The sequence below is a fragment of the Elgaria multicarinata genome, chromosome 5 (assembly GCF_023053635.1).
Source record: "Elgaria multicarinata webbii isolate HBS135686 ecotype San Diego chromosome 5, rElgMul1.1.pri, whole genome shotgun sequence".
Taxonomy (NCBI): Eukaryota; Metazoa; Chordata; class Lepidosauria; order Squamata; family Anguidae; genus Elgaria; species Elgaria multicarinata.
This window is the reverse complement of record NC_086175.1, coordinates 138,243,661-138,263,319: the sequence shown is the minus strand read 5'-3', so window position 1 is coordinate 138,263,319 and position 19,659 is coordinate 138,243,661. Positions and strand designations below refer to the sequence as shown.

The 19,659-nt window shown below is 52.8% G+C and overlaps 1 protein-coding gene across 1 annotated transcript in view; it reads right to left on the bottom strand.

The window, feature by feature from the left end:
• Nucleotides 1-19,659, bottom strand: part of INPPL1 (inositol polyphosphate phosphatase like 1) — a 94,154-nt gene extending 74,495 nt beyond the window's left edge. The window contains exon 1 of the mRNA XM_063127361.1: nucleotides 19,466-19,659. Within this exon, the coding sequence (XP_062983431.1) occupies nucleotides 19,466-19,659 (194 nt within the window). The remainder of the gene's footprint in view (nucleotides 1-19,465) is intronic.

Below are 19,659 nucleotides of genomic sequence, written 5' to 3'. Positions count from 1 at the left end.
TCCCCCTTTCCCTCAAGCAAAAGCCATGTGATGGTTTCCAGCTTTTCCCCTATTCTACAAAGTACAGCTGTGCACGGACCCCCAAAACCGCTTCGTGGCCCAATCTGGAACTTTCAGATCAGGCCCGAACCGCTTCGGGTCGATCCGACCCTCCCCCGCTCCGCTCTGTGATGGACACAGGTAAGCCCCCCTTCCCCCTTCTCTGGCTCCGCCACCGGCGCCAGGTGAACCCCTCCCCCCCACTTACCTGCATTCGGAGCTCCGGATGGAGGCGAACTGTTTCGCCTCCATCCGCAGCTCCCCCAACCCGATTCAGATCTGCCTTTCGCGGAGGCGAATCAGGCTGCTCCGCTCCTGCTTCTACGACCAGAAATGGAGCGGAGCACAGCCCTACTAAAAAGTTGAAATGTCTCCCCTAAGGCTTACTTACTGACAGCCAGGGCTTTAAGCTAAAATAGGACGGTATTCTTGCCCCACTTCTTCTGCCTTTGGCCCCGCCCTTCGCCTGGAGCCCCGCCCATCATTGGGCCTGTTCAGACAACACACTAAGCCATGGTTAGGCTGCTAACGCTTTTGCAGCAAATGGTTAGTGTGTGTGTTTAAACTGTGGGTATGTAGCCACCAAGGTTAGCAATGGTTCACATGACACACTAAGCCATAGTGTTTAAATCAACATGCTTAACCACTGTGGCTTAGCGTGTCGTCTGAACAGGGTCACTGGATTCCCCCACCACAACTGGGAGCTTCTTCAGAATCGAATTCGGATCCACACCCGTGACATACACAGTTCCCTTTGCCGCACCACTAACTACCCTCACCAAAAGCTCACGCCACTTATTTTTTATATAGCACTTCACAGAATAATATTTAAATAAATACTCTTCATAGAGGATGGCTTTATCAGGTTAACTGCCACTATTAGCCATACCAAACCTCCACCTTCAGAGGCAGGGGACACTCTGAACAGCAGTCGCTGGGAGACCAGTAGCAACAGAAAGCCATTGGCCTGCTGAAGGCACATGGCTGTCCCCTGTTAGAAGCAGGATACAGGGCTGGAGAGATGGGCTTTTAGTTTACCAACGCCTAGACAAATCCATTATATGAGGTATTGAACAAATATAATAACAATAAATGTTTGAAAGCATTTATGTCCTTTCTCTAAAGCAGCCTTCTCCAAACTGCTTCTCTCCAGATGTGCTGTCCTCCTGCTGGCTGGGGGATTATGGGAGTTGTAGACCAACACCCTGGAGGATTGCCACATGGGGGAAGAGGCTGTTTTATGGAGCAATCCTACAGCCCGCTATGCTTTATTCTGTCTGAACATGTATAGGATTGCACCCTTAGAAGCTTATGGCAGCATGCATATTAGAACGTAACACCTCTCTGAAAACATTCAATAAAAAAACTTCACAAGAGCCAGACCTGCCTAATTATGTTTTCCTTGAGCAACAGGCTAGCATTAACGCTTGAAAATGAAATGCTCAGAAGAATGAAAAGGATGGACGTTGCACGGAGACGTGGCCAGCACACCTCGCTGGGGAGAGAGAATCCCATCATTCTCCCTTAAAAATTAGCCAAGCAGTTCATGGTTCTTCTAAGATTACTGACAACTATAGCTAAGGTTGAAAGAATATTCTATGCATAACACTTTTGTACGGTGCACTCGGAAAATAATATCGCGCTCTACTGGCTCCAGGTTTCACACATTCCCATTTTTTTTAAAAAATGACCTTGGGTATTTGTACTGTATAACCTCGATCTGCAACAAAATGTTACAGAATCTACGCACCTCTTAGCAGGAGTGCTTCTGTTCTACGTTCCAGCAGACATGCCTTTCTTCCAGATAGTCGGAGTGGTTCGGAGTTCAAGTGGATCAATTCACCTCTCCTTCGCCACACCCTCCTTAGTTTTCTGTGGCCGTAGCTAGACCTAAGGTTTATCCCAGGATCATCCCGGGTCCGTCCCTGCCTGAGCGCTGGATGCCCTGTGTGGCACTTAGATGAAGAGGTTTGACCCCAGGACAATCCTGGGATAAACCTTAGGTCTAGCTATGGCCTGTGTTTCTTTTCCAACCAACACTCACTATTACACAGATCCTGGAGTCCACTGGGCATGCTCAATCCTCCCCAGCTGATCACTGGGGGAGAAGCGCCCCCTTTACAGTTCCAAGACTGATGGTACCCACGTCTTGCTAAACAATGCCCCCATTTTTGGCTCCAGCCCTGTCCTGGAGTTTGCTACCAGAGGGAGTTATTTATTTAAGCACTGCGATCCTACTGTGCTCATCCTTAGGGAAAGTTACGGTGCGAGGGGACCCCCGAGGTCACCCTTCGAGACCCCGGCCAGGCTTTTCCCTGCTTCATTTGAAGAATGCCCCCCCTCCCCAGTACCTCTGCCCTTGAAGGCACAGCATGCTGGAACTTGCTTCCTTTTGGATGCAGACCAATTACGTCTGTGCTCCATTCCACCTTTGAAAACAGCGGGAGTTTAAAGTGCTTAACTTTGGCTGGATCATATCCTCAGCGACATTTTGACCCCGAACTGACTAAAAATAATCACAGCGGAGTCCCTTTGAAACCAAGCTGATCATGACTGATTTACTCCCCAAGTATTGCAGCAGGCCTTTCAAGTTATCTGCAAGAGCTGAAGTCAGAGTATTGCTAGCGTCTTTAGGAGATTTACAGCACAATCCTATGCATGTTTACTCGAAAGGAAAGCCCTGTTTTCACTGAGGCTTACTCCCGGGTAAGCATGCATAGGATTGCGCTATCAGACACGTGCCTTCATTATCATTCCATTTTAGATCCTGCCTTTCCTCCAAGGAGCTTGGGTTGGTGAACAAAATTCACACACATCCCACTTACCCTACCAAAAAAAAACACCACCCTGAAAGATAGGGACTTGGCCCAAGGTCACCCAGTGATCTTTGAGGCTGTGTGGGGATATGAGACAACAGTGTGATATGGCTGCAAAAAAAGCAAATGCTATTTTGGGCTGCATTAATAGAAGTATAGCTTCCAAATCACGTGAGGTACTGGTTCCACGGGAATTTCGCCTTTCAAAATAGTCCCGCTGCCAAGTCGGTCAGGCCTGAAGAGCGATTCATTTGTGCCCGGGAGACCCACTTTCTGGGGCAGAAACCTTGCCTGCCAGCCCCAGGTAAGGGAGGAGGGTCTAGAGTCCTTTATGGGGTCATCCCATAATGCTGAATGGTCTAGAGCAGCCTTCCTCAACCTGGGGCGCTCCAGATGTGTTGGACTGGCTGGGGCATTCTGGGAGATGCAGTCCAACACATCTGGAGCGCCCCAGGTTGAGGAAGGCTGCTCTAGAGTCTTGAATAGTGGGAGGGTCGGGACAGATAGAAGGAAGGCCTTCTTCCCACAGTGCATAGTTAAACTATGGAACTCACTGCCACAAGGTGTGGTGATGGCTACCCATTTGGATGGCTTTAAAAGGCGGTTGGATAAATTCCTGGAAAAGGCGGCTATCAATGGCTACTAGCCCTGATGGCTAAGAGCTACCTACAGTATCAGAGGCATGCATCAGTCGCTGGGGAACATGGGCAGGAGGGTGCTGTTGCACCATGCCCTGCTTGTGGGTTCCTGGCCCCTGTGTGAACAGAGTGCTGGACTAGATGGACCCTCGGTCTGATCCGGCCTCAGGGCTCACGTTCTTATGGAATGAGGTGGTGGAAGGCAGAGCTGCATGAATTAGCACAAGAGGGGGCGAGGAAGGCTGACGCAGCCAGCTAGCCCTACTAAATGGGTTGTTTGGTTTGTCCCGCCCTCGCTGCCCCTGGGCTAAATAAGACGGTGCACCCTGGTGTGGCCCAGACGTCCGTTTCCTGCACATCCGGCAGGGTATCCCAGGCTCCAGGTAGGTCTACTCTGAACATGCACCACTGCACCAGGCTAAGAGGCCACCTTCCATCACCGCCCCAAGATCTCTTTGGCTGCAAATTCTGAACAGGGGTCAGTAACTTGAGGCCCCTGAGCCAAACCCGGCCACCACTTACTGAGAAGCAAGCCAAACAGGAGGCACGGAGGGGAAAGGGCCAGGACTCACCAGCAATTCCTAATGGGCAGGGCAGGGCAGGGCAGGGCAGGGCAGGGCAGGGCAGGGCAGGGCAGGGCAGGGCAGGGCAGGGCAGGGGGGTCTCATTCTGGCACCCGCACTTCAGCAGCCCTCCGGCTTCACTCATCCCTCCTCCGGCCGTTCGGATACAGGCTGTCTCTTTGCCCCGCCTGGGCCCACAAGCACTCAGGGTGTGCCATCACCCAGACGCAAACACAGCCCCAACACCACTGCTTCTCCACAAAGACGTTTCCAGCCTGCGGGGCCTTTAACGATCAATTCCTCCTCTGCTGTCACCACTGTCCCATCACCTTTTATTTATCAGCAGGACGACCACACTGCCTCACACACCCTGTGGCCATTTATCACCACCCACCCAAGCCGCCCTTGCACCTGCAATCTCGGAAGGGAAGGGCGGCCATCCGTGCCATGCACCTGCTGCTACTCCGGTGCCAGGGGACAGGTGAAAACCGGAGGGCTGTAAATCAGGGCCTGCCCAGCAATGTAATCAACGCAAAGCGCAAGCCAGGAACAGGGGAGATCTGTGGAAGGGCGCGTGCTGTGGAGGGAAACAGCTAGGCAGAAAAGAAGGACCCGTGCTCCTCAAGTGGCCGCCCGCCTCAGCTCTGCCAGGACCCACTTTCCCCCGTGACCACGTCTCCCCCACCACCACTCTCTGCCCCTTGCTGCACCAACGGATGTCAGAGGAATCCACGGCGCATTTAAAGGCCTAAGCCACCATGGCTACTCTTGAAGTGCAGGCATGGACATTTAGAGCAGTCCTGTTAGAGCAGTACAACAATGGAACCAGTGACCTAGGGAGGTGGTGGGCTCTCCCACACTAGAGGCATTCAAGAGGCAGCTGGACAACCCTCTGTCAGGGATGCTTTAGCGTTGATTCCTGCATTGAGCAGGGGGTTGGACTCGATGGCCTTGTAGGCCCCTTCCAACTCTGCTATTCTATGATTCTATGAGGAGGAGGGGGGGAATGGGTTAGTTTAGATGAGAGAGAAAAAGATTGTGCTCCTGGATCCCTGCAAAGCTTATTGGAAGGCAGAAGTTGGAGCAATAATTCATTGTCCACAACGAGAGCCGAAGAAAAAATAATCAGTTAGCTACAGGACAGGAGGTGCCGGGACAAGCACAATAGCTTCTGCTATTGGGCGGTATAAAAATGTAATAAATAAATAAAAATAAATAAATAGATAAATAAAATGTGTGTAGCAGTCCTGATGGCTTTGGGAGGGAGCCATTTTGAGCAGAGAAGCGACTTAAGCTTGAACTGCCGATTCTCCACCGCAAATTCCCCTCCACAAGTTGTTTTTCCTTCTGTCGAGATCCAGATATTTGTGGGGATAAACAACTTGCATTTGGAACCCCATGGAGTGGGGAGGAAACGGGACGGTTAGACAGGGAAAGGGTAACGCATCCCCTCCCTCCTGGCATCACATCTCCCTCCCCAAACTGCTTTTTTTTGGGGGGGGGGGCTTCATTTGCATCTAACCTCTGTTTGCCCCTGAAGTTAGCAGCCGGGGGCAGGTGGGAACAAGCCAAACTGCAAGAATAAGCCAGGCCTGGAACTAGCTGAATGACGGGAGATTCAGGACAGATTATTATTATTATTATTATTATTATTATTATTATTATTATTTATTTATTTATATAGCACCATCAATGTACATGGTGCTGTACAGAGTAAAACAGTAAATAGCAAGCAAGACCCTGCCGCATAGGCTTACAATCTAATAAAATCATAGTAAAACAATAAGGAGGGGAAGAGAATGCAAACAGGTACAGGGTAGGGTAAGCAGGCACAGGGTAGGGAAAAACTAACAGTAGAAAGTAACAGTAGAAGTCTGCACAACATCAAGATGAAAGGAAAGACTTCTTCCCACTGCACAGAGTTGAACTATGGAACTGGCTACCACAAGATGTACTGATGGCCACCCATTTGGGCAGCATTAGAAGGTGCTGAGACAAATACATGCAGGAGGAGGAGGAGGAGGAGGAGGAGGAGGAGGAGGAGGAGGAGAAGGCTATCGATGGCTACTAGTCAAGAGGGCTAGATGCTCCCTCCACCATCAGAGGCAATACGGCCCTGAATCCCAGTTTGCTGGCGAATGGGAGCGAGAGGGGGGTGCTGTTGTGCTCGTTGGCCACGGTAGGAATAGAGCTAGGAACAGAGCGTTGGACTAGAGTGGCCTTTGGTCAGTCCCTCGGGTTCTTCGGATGTCCAGGGCAGTTGAAGCCTCTCCGTCCCGGGAGGTCTTCCCAGGGAACGTTAGACTGGCAGCCGTCTAAAGAATGCCTTAGAGGGGAGTCCTGCTTTAGGGCAGGGCTGAGGCTAGACTAAAGGCCCCCCGCAATCAACCCACAATCGCCATCTTGCCCCAAAGGGCAGGTGTCATTATAACCCTTTTGGCAATTTTATCCTGAGGGCAACTTTGTAACTGAGAAAGCTGTGTGTCACGGGAGGGCTTTGTGACGTGGGGAGGGCTGCTGAAAGGGGGGCTTTGTGACGTGGGGAGGGCTGCTGAAAGGGGGGCTTTGTGACGTGGGGAGGGCTGCTGCCCAGGGGGGCTTTGTGACGTGGGGAGGGCTGCTGCCCAGGGGGGCTTTGTGAGGTGAGGAGGGCTGCTGCCCAGGGGGGCTTTGTGAGGTGGGGAGGGCTGCTGCCCAGGGGGGCTTTGTGACGTGGGGAGGGCTGCTGCCCAGGGGGGCTTTGTGACGTGGAGAGGGCTGCTGCCCAGGGGGGCTTTGTGACGTGGGGAGGGCTGCTGCCCAGGGGGGCTTTGTGACGTGGGGAGGGCTGCTGCCCAGGGGGGCTTTGTGACGTGGGGAGGGCTGCTGCCCAGGGGGGCTTTGTGACGTGGGGAGGGCTGCTGCCCAGGGGGGCTTTGTGACGTGGGGAGGGCTGCTGCCCAGGGGGGCTTTGTGACATGGGGAGGGCTGCTGCCCAGGGGGGCTTTGTGACGTGGGGAGGGCTGCTGCCCAGGGGCGCTTTGTGATGTGGGGAGGGCTGCTGCCCAGGGGGGCTTTGTGACTTGGGGAGGGCTGCTGCCCAGGGGCGCTTTGTGATGTGGGGAGGGCTGCTGCCCAGGGGGGCTTTGTGACGTGGGGAGGGCTGCTGCCCAGGGGGGCTTTGTGACGTGGGGAGGGCTGCTGCCCAGGGGCACTTTGTGATGTGGGGAGGGCTGCTGAAAGGGGGGCTTTGTGATGTGGGGAGGGCTGCTGCCCAGGGGGAAAGTATAAAATGGGGCTGGGATCTCACATGGGACTCACTTCAGCCAGGACCCAGAGACCGCTGGAGGGGAGCCACGAGCAGAAGGCAAGTCTGACTTGCTAAGCGGGCAAATCCTTGCTCGTCCCCCCATCCTGGGTCAACGCCAACGCCGTGGATATCTACGGATATTCACCAGCTGCAAATTTCCGCCAAACTGGCAGGTGGAGCCCGGACCAGTTCGCTGGAAAGGGCGCTGGGTCCGGGAGTGTGGGGGGCGAGGGCCCAAGGAGATGCCTGCTTATTTTTGTTTCTGCCTTCCAGCAGGCCAGAGGAGAAGCCCCAGCGGAGGCTCTTCGCCATCTGGGCTGAAGCAAAGAAGGTGTCGGCGGCGCTGGATGGGAGAGAGACCCCCTCCCCCCCGACGGAAAGAGGGCAAGTGGGGGGGGGGGCTTAATAAATAAATAAATAAAATATGATGTGATAATAAATCTCTGCCTTGAGCCTCTTATTGAAGCGTCCAGTTCTGGGCTCCACAATTCAAGAAGGACGCAGACAAGCTGGAGCGTGTTCAGAGGAGGGCAACCAGGATGATCAGGGGCCTGGAAACAAAGCCCTATGAAGAGAGACTGAAAGAACTGGGCAGGTTTAGCCTGGAGAAGAGAAGATGGAGGGGAGACATGAGAGCACTCTTCAAATACTTGAAAGGTTGTCACACAGAGGAGGGCCAGGATCTCTTCTCGATCCTCCCAGAGTGCAGGACACGGAGTAACAGGCTCAAGTTACAGGAAGCCAGATCCTGGCTGGACATCAGGAAAAACTTCCTGACTGTTAGAGCAGTACGACAATGGAATCAGTTGCCTAGGGAGGTTGTGGGCTCTCCCACATGAGAGGCCTTCAAGAGGCAGCTGGACAACCCTCTGTCAGGGATGCTTTAGGGTGGATTCCTGCATTGAGCAGGGGGTTGGACTCGATGGCCTTGTAGGCCCCTTCCAACTCCGCTATTCTATGATTCTATGAAACCAGGACTGGTCTGACACACGCGCTAGCTCTGCTTATTGCTGACTTTTTAATTTCCAGGGGGAACGAACTTGCACCCATTGCTTTGCCTTTTCTGAAGCTTCGTGCAATTGGAAATCTTCCCTTAACCCAATTAAGGGTCCAATCCTAAGCACACTTACTCAGGAGTGACTCCTAAATGGAATCGACGTAATTGTGCTTCGGACGGTCACAGGAGCTTCTCCTGCAAGTTGCTCGCTTCATAGAATCATAGAATAGTTTTTCATCTGACTTTTATACTGTTAGTTTTACTCTCCCCTGTGCCTGTTTGGTGCATTCTCTTCCCCTTCTTATTGTTTTATTATGATTTTGTTAGAATGTAAGCCTAATATGGGGCAGGGTTTTGCTATTTTATTGTTTTACTCTGTACAGCACCATGTACACTGATAGTGCTATATAAATAAATAATCATAATAATAAACTTTTCGTTTCATTTTTGGACAAGGATAAAACATGTCTTGGCACAGGAACATTTTAAAAACAAATTAGCTTGAGGAAGTATTCTGTGTAATTCAAGAGTTTCCATCCTGCATTTTAAACTCTCTGCTTCACTTAATCCATGTTTCTTGTCCTGTGGGTATAAAGGCACCAGGAAGATTTTGATTGCCAGTAGCAGCACTTCTGGGATTCGAACACAGCACTTGGCTTATCTGAGCACACAATGCCGCTCCCTGTGCGATGCGATGTGAACCTAACCTGCCCTTGCCTTGGCAGAGAGACCGGCTGATGCACTCAGCCGCACTCTGCCTTTCAGTGTAATGATGGCCTGGAAACTTTAGAAAAGCAAGGTCCTGAAGGCACAGAAGTCTGTAGGTGTCTCGACTCAATTATCCTAATTATTGTAAGTGTGGTGATTAAGCGTCGTTTCCCAGAAGCAACAGCAAAGACATTCCAAGTGGATGAAAAGTCCCACAGAGTTAAGTATAGCAAGACCCGGAGCCTGGCTGATAACTCAGTTTCCTGAGAACACAGCCGTCCGTTCATGACCGCCGTCCTCTGCTCTTCCCTTCCGGTTTAATTCGCGAACCCACCCACCCGCCCCACTCACAGCTGCGGAGAAAATAAACGGAGAAGAGCTTCCCATTACAGGCCCTGGATCAGCCCTCCAGAAGGCGTGGGGGAAATACATGCTTCTGCTGTTCCTGAAGTGCCTCATTTGCAAATATGCACAACAGAGAATTTACAGGATGTTAAGGGCAAGGTGATGGCCGCTAAAGGTCCTAAGTGATCTAAACAGAACTGGCAAAAGCACAACGGCTACAAATGCAAGCCAAGAAGCCAAGAGGGGCAAACGTCATGTCAGCTGTGGACATCAGCCAAGGCAACGGAAGGCAGAATTCTAACTCGCTTTCAACCCACGTCCCAATCTGAAATATGGAGATAACAATACTAGGCTACCCTACAGGTTTGTCGCAAAGGTTGGAACTCACTATCACAAGATGTAGTCATGGCCAACCATTTGGATGGCTTTGAAAGGGATAAATTCCTGGAGGAGAAGGCTATCAATGGCTACTAGCTCTGATGGTTGTGTGCTATCTTCAGAATCCGAGGCAGTAAGCCTGAGTGCACCAACTGCTGGGGAACATGGGCGGGAGGGTGCTGCTGCACCGTGTTCTGCTGTGTTGGTCCCTGGCTGACAGCTGGTTGGCCCCTGTGTGAACGGAGTGCTGGACTAGATGGACCCTTGGTCTGATCCAGCATTAGGGCTCTTCTGATGTTCCTAACGGTTACTGAAAACATACACGCACCTCGCATGCCTCTCACAGATGCTGCACTGCAACCTTCTGCTACTGACACATTCATGCCGGACAGTTTGTGATGATTCCATGACATCACAGCAGCTCTACCAATGGACAGGACTGCCAAGCAATGAGGAGGGGAGAAAGCTCAGCCAGGATTTGTGGGCGTGTGTGTGTGCTTTCTGACCCAATAATACAAACCAAATATGTCTTCCTAAATTTGCACAATTCATTCTGATTGTACAACAGATTAGATTGTAAGCCTATGCGGCAGGGTCTTGCTATTTACTGTGTAATCTGTACAGCACCATGTACATTGATGGTGCTATATAAATAAATAATAATAATAATAATAATAATAATAATAATAATAATAACAGGGGGAAGGGGGTGAGCAGAGAAGGGGCTCTCCCACACTAGAGGCCTTCAAGAGGCAGCTGGACAACCATCTGTCAGGGATGCTTTAGGGTGAATTCCTGCACTGAGCAGGGGGTTGAACTCAATGGCCTTATAGGCCCCTTCCAACTCTACTCTTCTATGATTCTAAGAGGCGGCACCTAAATGATTAACTCCAGACTTTGGGACAAGTTGAGGAGAGCGATAAACGTGAGAAATTATCACACTGCCCCAAGGCCGCTGGCTCATTTTGCCCTGCACAGCAGCCCTGAGCAATGGGTTAGATTGAGGGGAGAGAAATTCCATAACGCCACCCTTTGAGCTCCGTGGCAGGGGGGTGGGGTGGCAGCAGGGTTAAAGTCAGAACTGGTCTCTGACAGCCAGCGCAAAGATTCCTCCATGGTTGTTGGGTTGCCCTAAATTCAAGGTATATAACATGCTCCAGTCCTAGGGCTCACAGCAGGTCAGATTTTGAAAGCACATCTATAAAATATCTCATTAAAAAGAAAAACCAAACGACAACTCAGCTTAGGTGAAAACATACTGTTCCGGAAGGTCTCATACTGACCACCCAAAGCCAGCGCGGTCTCCAGAGGAAGCTCCACGGGAATTTCGCCTTTCAAAATAGTCCCGCTGCCAAGTCGGTCAGGCCTGAAGAGCGATTCATTTGTGCCCGGGAGACCCACTTTCTGGGGCAGAAACCTTGCCTGCTAGCCCCAGGTAAGGGAGGAGGGTCTAGAGTCCTTTATGGGGTCATCCCATAATGCTGAATGGTCTAGAGCAGCCTTCCTCAACCTGGGGCGCTCCAGATGTGTTGGACTGGCTGGGGCATTCTGGGAGATGCAGTCCAACACATCTGGAGCGCCCCAGGTTGAGGAAGGCTGCTCTAGAGTCTTGAATAGTGGGAGGGTCGGGACAGATAGAAGGAAGGCCTTCTTCCCACAGTGCATAGTTAAACTATGGAACTCACTGCCACAAGGTGTGGTGATGGCTACCCATTTGGATGGCTTTAAAAGGGGGTTGGATAAATTCCTGGAAAAGGCGGCTATCAATGGCTACTAGCCCTGATGGCTAAGAGCTACCTACAGTATCAGAGGCATGCATCAGTCGCTGGGGAACATGGGCAGGAGGGTGCTGTTGCACCATGCCCTGCTTGTGGGTTCCTGGCCCCTGTGTGAACAGAGTGCTGGACTAGATGGACCCTCGGTCTGATCCAGCCTCAGGGCTCACGTTCTTATGGAATGAGGTGGTGGAAGGCAGAGCTGCATGAATTAGCACAAGAGGGGGCGAGGAAGGCTGACGCAGCCAGCTAGCCCTACTAAATGGGTTGTTTGGTTTGTCCCGCCCTCGCTGCCCCTGGGCTAAATAAGACGGTGCACCCTGGTGTGGCCCAGACGTCCGTTTCCTGCACATCCGGCAGGGTATCCCAGGCTCCAGGTAGGTCTACTCTGAACGTGCACCACTGCACCAGGCTAAGAGGCCACCTTCCATCACCGCCCCAAGATCTCTTTGGCTGCAAATTCTGAACAGGGGTCAGTAACTTGAGGCCCCTGAGCCAAACCCGGCCACCACTTACTGAGAAGCAAGCCAAACAGGAGGCACGGAGGGGAAAGGGCCAGGACTCACCAGCAATTCCTAATGGGCAGGGCAGGGCAGGGCAGGGGGGTCTCATTCTGGCACCCGCACTTCAGCAGCCCTCCGGCTTCACTCATCCCTCCTCCGGCCGTTCGGATACAGGCTGTCTCTTTGCCCCGCCTGGGCCCACAAGCACTCAGGGTGTGCCATCACCCAGACGCAAACACAGCCCCAACACCACTGCTTCTCCACAAAGACGTTTCCAGCCTGCGGGGCCTTTAACGATCAATTCCTCCTCTGCTGTCACCACTGTCCCATCACCTTTTATTTATCAGCAGGACGACCACACTGCCTCACACACCCTGTGGCCATTTATCACCACCCACCCAAGCCGCCCTTGCACCTGCAATCTCGGAAGGGAAGGGCGGCCATCCGTGCCATGCACCTGCTGCTACTCCGGTGCCAGGGGACAGGTGAAAACCGGAGGGCTGTAAATCAGGGCCTGCCCAGCAATGTAATCAACGCAAAGCGCAAGCCAGGAACAGGGGAGATCCGTGGAAGGGCGCGTGCTGTGGAGGGAAACAGCTAGGCAGAAAAGAAGGACCCGTGCTCCTCAAGTGGCCGCCCGCCTCAGCTCTGCCAGGTCTCACTTTCCCCCGTGACCACGTCTCCCCCACCACCACTCTCTGCCCCTTGCTGCACCAACGGATGTCAGAGGAATCCACGGCGCATTTAAAGGACCTCAGATTTCTATGAGTTCAATCCTTGGATTCCACAGGGGACCGGCTACGCCCGAGTCATGCAGATTCGGCAGGCTAATTTCCCCCCTTTATGGAATTCCACCGCAAATTAATCATTCAACAAACAGTATGATTATTGGGAAAAAGGCAATATTTATGCTTTTAAAAAAAACCTACACTTATACATCTCTGATCTCTCGTCAGCCTCGGCTCGGAAATACTTTTAAAAAATAATAAAACAACGCAAAATACTGCTTTAAAAGCGAAAGTTACATAAATTGGGGCAGGGGTGTTTGTGCACTTTTCAGAAGAGAGGAAAAGATCCCAATTCCGCCAACAGACAACAGAATGGAACTGAAGATCCGCAAACACACACATTCCCCCTAGCCTAAGCCACCATGGCTACTCTTGAAGTGCAGGCATGGACATTTAGAGCAGTCCTGACTGTTAGAGCAGGACGACAATGGAACCAGTGACCTAGGGAGGTGGTGGGCTCTCCCACCCTGGAGGCCTTCAAGAGGCAGCTGGACAACCATCTGTCCGGGATGCTTTAGGGTGGACTCCTGCATTGAGCAGGGGGTTGGACTCGATGGCCTTGTAGGCCCCTTCCAACTCTGCTATTCTATGATTCTATGAGGAGGAGGGGGGGAATGGGTTAGTTTAGATGAGAGAGAAAAAGATTGTGCTCCTGGATCCCTTCAAAGCTTATTGGAAGGCAGAAGGTGGAGCAATAATTCATTGTCCACAACGAGAGCCGAAGGAAAAATAATCAGTTAGCTACAGGACAGGAGGTGCCGGGACAAGCACAATAGCTTCTGCTATTGGGCGGTATAAAAATGTAATAAATAAAAATAAATAAATAAATAGATAGATAAAATGTGTGTAGCAAAGTCCTGATGGCTTTGGGAGGGAGCCATTTTGAGCAGAGAAGCGACTTAAGCTTGAACTGCCGATTCTCCACCGCAAATTCCCCTCCACAAGTTGTTTTTCCTTCTGTCGAGATCCAGATATTTGTGGGGATAAACAACTTGCATTTGGAACCCCATGGAGTGGGGAGGAAGGGGGACGGTTAGACAGGGAAAGGGTAACGCATCCCCTCCCTCCTGGCATCACATCTCCCTCCCCAAACTGCTTTTTTTTTGGGGGGGGGGCTTCATTTGCATCTAACCTCTGTTTGCCCCTGAAGTTAGCAGCCGGGGGCAGGTGGGAACAAGCCAAACTGCAAGAATAGGCCAGGCCTGGAACTAGCTGAATGACGGGAGATTCAGGACAGATGAAAGGAAAGACTTCTTCCCACTGCACAGAGTTGAACTATGGAACTGGCTACCACAAGATGTACTGATGGCCACCCATTTGGGCAGCATTAGAAGGTGCTGAGACAAATACATGCAGGAGGAGGAGGAGGAGGAGGAGGAGGAGGAGGAGGCTATCGATGGCTACTAGTCAAGAGGGCTAGATGCTCCCTCCACCATCAGAGGCAATACGGCCCTGAATCCCAGTTTGCTGGCGAATGGGAGCGAGAGGGGGGTGCTCTTGTGCTTGCCTCCTGCTCGTCGGCCACGGTAGGAACAGAGCGTTGGCCTAGAGAGGCCTTTGGTCGGTCCCTCGGGTTCTTCGGATGTCCAGGGCAGTTGAAGCCTCTCCGTCCCGGGAGGTTTTCCCAGGGAACGTTAGACTGGCAGCCGTCTAAAGAATGCCTTAGAGGGGAGTCCTGCTTTAGGGCAGGGCTGAGGCTAGACTAAAGGCCCCCCGCAATCAACCCACAATCGCCATCTTGCCCCAAAGGGCAGGTGTCATTATAACCCTTTTGGCAATTTTATCCTGAGGGCAACTTTGTAACTGAGAAAGCTGTGTGTCACGGGAGGGCTGCAGACCAGGGGCGCTTTGTGACGTGGGGAGGGCTGCTGCCCAGGGGGGCTTTGTGACGTGGGGAGGGCTGCTGCCCAGGGGGGCTTTGTGACGTGGGGAGGGCTGCTGCCCAGGGGGGCTTTGTGACGTGGGGAGGGCTGCTGCCCAGGGGCGCTTTGTGACGTGGGGAGGGCTGCTGCCCAGGGGCGCTTTGTGACGTGGGGAGGGCTGCTGAAAGGGGGGCTTTGTGACGTGGGGAGGGCTGCTGCCCAGGGGGGCTTTGTGACGTGGGGAGGGCTGCTGCCCAGGGGCGCTTTGTGACGTGGGGAGGGCTGCTGAAAGGGGGGCTTTGTGATGTGGGGAGGGCTGCTGCCCAGGGGGAAAGTATAAAATGGGGCTGGGATCTCACATGGGACTCACTTCAGCCGGGACCCAGAGACCGCTGGAGGGGAGCCACGAGCAGAAGGCAAGTCTGACTTGCTAAGCGGGCAAATCCTTGCTCGTCCCCCCATCCTGGGCCAACGCCAACGCCGTGGATATCTACGGATATTCACCAGCTGCAAATTTCCGCCAAACTGGCAGGTGGAGCCCGGACCAGTTCGCTGGAAAGGGCGCTGGGTCCGGGAGTGTGGGGGGCGAGGGCCTGAGGAGATGCCTGCTTATTTTTGTTTCTGCCTTCCAGCAGGCCAGAGGAGAAGCCCCAGCGGAGGCTCTTCGCCATCTGGGCTGAAGCGAAGAAGGTGTCAGCGGCGCTGGATGGGAGAGAGACCCCCTCCCCCCCGACGGAAAGAGGGCAAGTGGGGGGGGGGCTTAATAAATAAATAAATAAAATATGACGTGATAATAAATCTCTGTCTTGAGCCTCTTATTGAAGCGTCCAGTTCTGGGCTCCACAATTCAAGAAGGACGCAGACAAGCTGGAGCGTGTTCAGAGGAGGGCAACCAGGATGATCAGGGGCCTGGAAACAAAGCCCTATGAAGAGAGACTGAAAGAACTGGGCCTGTTTAGCCTGGAGAAGAGAAGATGGAGGGGAGACATGAGAGCACTCTTCAAATACTTGAAAGGTTGTCACACAGAGGAGGGCCAGGATCTCTTCTCGATCCTCCCAGAGTGCAGGACACGGAGTAACAGGCTCAAGTTACAGGAAGCCAGATCCTGGCTGGACATCAGGAAAAACTTCCTGACTGTTAGAGCAGTACGACAATGGAATCAGTTACCTAGGGAGGTTGTGGGCTGTCCCACATGAGAGGCCTTCAAGAGGCATCTGGACAGCCATCTGTCAGGGATGCTTTTGGGTGGATTCCTGCATTGAGCAGGGGGCTGAACTCGATGGCCTTGTACGCCCCTTCCAACTCTACTATTCTATGATTCTATGAAATACTTCAAAGGTTGTCACACAGAGGAGGGCCAGGATCTCTTCTCGATCCTCCCAGAGTGCAGGACACGGAGTAACGGGCTCAAGTTAAAGGAAGCCAGATTCCGGCTGGACATCAGGAAAAACTTCCTGACTGTTAGAGCAGTACGACAATGGAATCAGTTACCTAGGGAGGTTGTGGGCTGTCCCACATGAGAGGCCTTCAAGAGGCAGCTGGACAGCCATCTGTCAGGGATGCTTTTGGGTGGATTCCTGCATTGAGCAGGGGGCTGAACTCGATGGCCTTGTAGGCCCCTTCCAACTCTGCTATTCTATGATTCTATGATTAATTACAGGGAAATGCAGCAACTGGCACTAAGTCCACCAGGAGCAGCAGGTGCATGTGACGGTTGAGGGCCACAAGTGCTCTCAGAGAACGGGATGAAGCTGGTAAGCTGGAGACCATTTTGTTGAGCATCATCGCTGTGAGGTTATCTGCATCTGTGGAAGACCATTTCCAGGGCTGGGGGAGGCGGGTGCCCAGTTGTTCAACTTTGTACTAAAGGTTGAATCCAATGCTAATCTTAAACTCCCATTCCTTTCAATGGGTCTACTCTTAAGTAGGAATAACATTGAATACAAGTACGTTGGCATCTAGCACAACACTGTCTACACCAGCCTTCCCCAACCTGGTGCCCCCCCCAGAGGCGTTGGACTACAACTCCCATCATTCCCAGTCAGCGTGACTGATGGCAGTCCATCACCCCTGGAGGGCGCCCAGTTGGGGAATGCTGCTCTGCATTGAACCCTGGAGAGTTGCTCCGCTTTGTTCTTACCGCCTGCTGCCTGAGATGGAACCGTTGACCCCGGACATGGGCAGCGTGTGCTCTATGCCTGTGCTGCAGCCCAGTATTGAGCCAGGCCAATGCCCTGGGAGGGTTCTCCAGAGCCCTGGAAGGAGAGCCTGAAATTCTGTTAAATGGAATCGCCTGCCACCAGGATTCGAACCTGGAACCTTTGGGGACGCAAACCCATCCACATGATGTGCTTCTCTTGGAACTGAACCTTGGACTTTTACATTCAAAGCAAACACTGTACCCCTGGTCTTAAGTTATAGATTTACAGGCAACTCTCACCAAGTTTTGCCTGGAATTGAACCTGGCACCAGACGCACTCTAATGTTTGTCCTGCCCTGGACGGGGTTGCACTCTCCCTAAAGGATCGGGTCCGTAGTTTGGGGGTGCTCTTGGATCCAGAACTGTCACTGGAGGCACAGGTAAACTCAGTGGCAAAGAGCACCTTTTATCAGCTTAGGCTGATATACCAGCTGTGCCTTATCTGGACGGAGATAGCCTAGCTACAGTGATCCATGCTCTGATAACCTCTCGTTTGGATTACTGCAATGCATTATACGTGGGGCTGCCTTTGAAAACGGTCCGGAAACTTCAACTGGTACAAAACAGGGCAGCACGGTTACTAACAGGGACTGGCTGATGAGACCACATCACGCCAGTCCTTTTCCAGCTTCATTGGCTGCCAGTCCAGGTCCGGGCCTGATTCAAAGTGCTGGTATTAACATTTAAAGCCCTAAACGGCTTGGGGCCAGGTTATCTGAAGGAACGCCTCCTCCCGTATGTACCTGCCCGGACCCTAAGGTCATCCTCAGGGGTCCTTCTCCGCGAGCCCCTGCCAAAGGAAGTGAGGCAGGTGGCTACCAGGAGCAGGGCCTTCTCTGCTGTGGCATCCCGGCTGTGGAATGAGCTCCCTAAGGAGGTTCGCTTGGCACCTACACTATATGCTTTTAGACGCCAGGTGAAGACCTTTTTATTCTCCAAGCATTTTAACAGTCTATAAATAAATTTTAACTCTGTGTTTTAAATTTGTAATTTTGCATTGCTGCTGTTTTTATCTGGTTGAGCTTTTATATTGTATTTTATAGTATGGTTTTATACTGTTGTTTTATACTTTGAATGTTTTTAATTTTTGTGAACCGCCCAGAGAGCTCCGGCTATTGGGCGGTATAGAAATGTAATAAATAAATAAATTAATAATAAATAAATAAACCAGAGTCAGACACCCCCCCTACAAGACACGCGACAACCTTGTACAGGGAAAGTTTGATGATCCGCTGTGGCGGTGAGCCTGTGCACACTTGGGTCAATGGGAGATTAAGGCCCAGTGATCTTCTCTTAACTTCTGAGTCAACGTGGGCTGCGAGAAACTTCATTCGTCAGCATCACAGTGGGCCTTTTTCCAATAAAAAACAATAATTACACCCCGAGGCAAAAATAACTCCCTCCCACCTTTTTCCTCTTCTTTCTCCCATCCCTTCCTCCTCGTGGTTTGTGCCTTTTTAAGTTGTAAATCTGATTGTAAGTTTGCTCTGGGAGCATTTCTGGCTGAGGTGCGGGATAAAAATACCTTAAACAAATAATAGGTGGCAGCGGTGGGATCGTTGATGACACCCACAGAACATTTCGCACCCAAAGCTCTTTACGAGCCTCATCCAAGTCACCCTCAGCACAAGCCGGTGATTGACGTTAGGATGAGAGAAAAGCAGACACTGAAGCCTCCAGCCCCCCCAGCCCGTTCTACTCTAGATCTGTGGCACGTTGTGGTGGTTCCAGCTGGGACACCGCTCCAAACAATCCTTCCCCAACCTGGTGCCCTCCCGATGGGTTAGACCGCCACCCCTGTTGGCCATGCTGGCTGGGGATAATGGGAGTTGCAATCCTACACATCTGGAGGACACCAGGCTGGAAGGGAAGGGATCTAACCTCTCACCACTAACCTCTCACAGCCTCAAGACCACAGGAACACACACACGCACTCACTTCGCAAGAGATCTCCACCGCTCATTTAGTCAACCCAAGCCTAGCTGTGTCCGCAACAACCGGAAGCCTACAGGTCCAATCCAGCCCATCTGGAGAAACCACAGTTCGTTCTTGGGTTGTGAGCTGCGGGTACAAACCACTGGGCTCACACGGCACAGCGACCCGCAATTCAACAACCCCCCCACGCTCGGGCTTGTCCTGCACTGTGAACCCAGCTTCGGAGCAGACACGCGGACAATCACACTGTAAAGCACGCAGATGTTGATGCGACTCTGAAACGCCGCTGGTGGCGTTGCACATTCGGAACCGGACTAGCCAAGACCGGGGAAGCCGCGTCCCGGGCTCCGCAGAGCTCCTCCGACCGGCAGGCAGGCAGGTAGGCAGGCTGCCCGCCCGGGGTTCCGCTCCAGCCGTTTTAGGCAAAGCCAGCTGGGCGGCGCCGGACTCGTCCACGGGCCCTGCACAGCCCCGAGCCCACGCGCGCCCGCGGGCTGGGGGGTCGTCGGTTAAGCCGCAGGAGAGGGGGCGGAGGAAGCTGCCCGCCGGGGCAAGAGGCGCGGGAGCGCAGCAGCAGCAGCAGCCGAGCCCCCCCCACCCCACCCCACCCCCGCGCCCCCCAACTCACAGCACGCAGAGGGCGAAGGCTCCGGCCACGCTCTCGCTGTCCCGCACCAGGAAGCTGCCGTCCCTGCCGGCCCGGGCCAGCAGTTCTTCGGCCGCCGCGCGGCTCAGGTCCTTGTGGTACCACAGCGGGCCGGCGGGAGCGGCCGCCGTCGGAGGGGCCCCGGCGGCGGAGGCGGCGCCCCCCGCGCCCGCCAT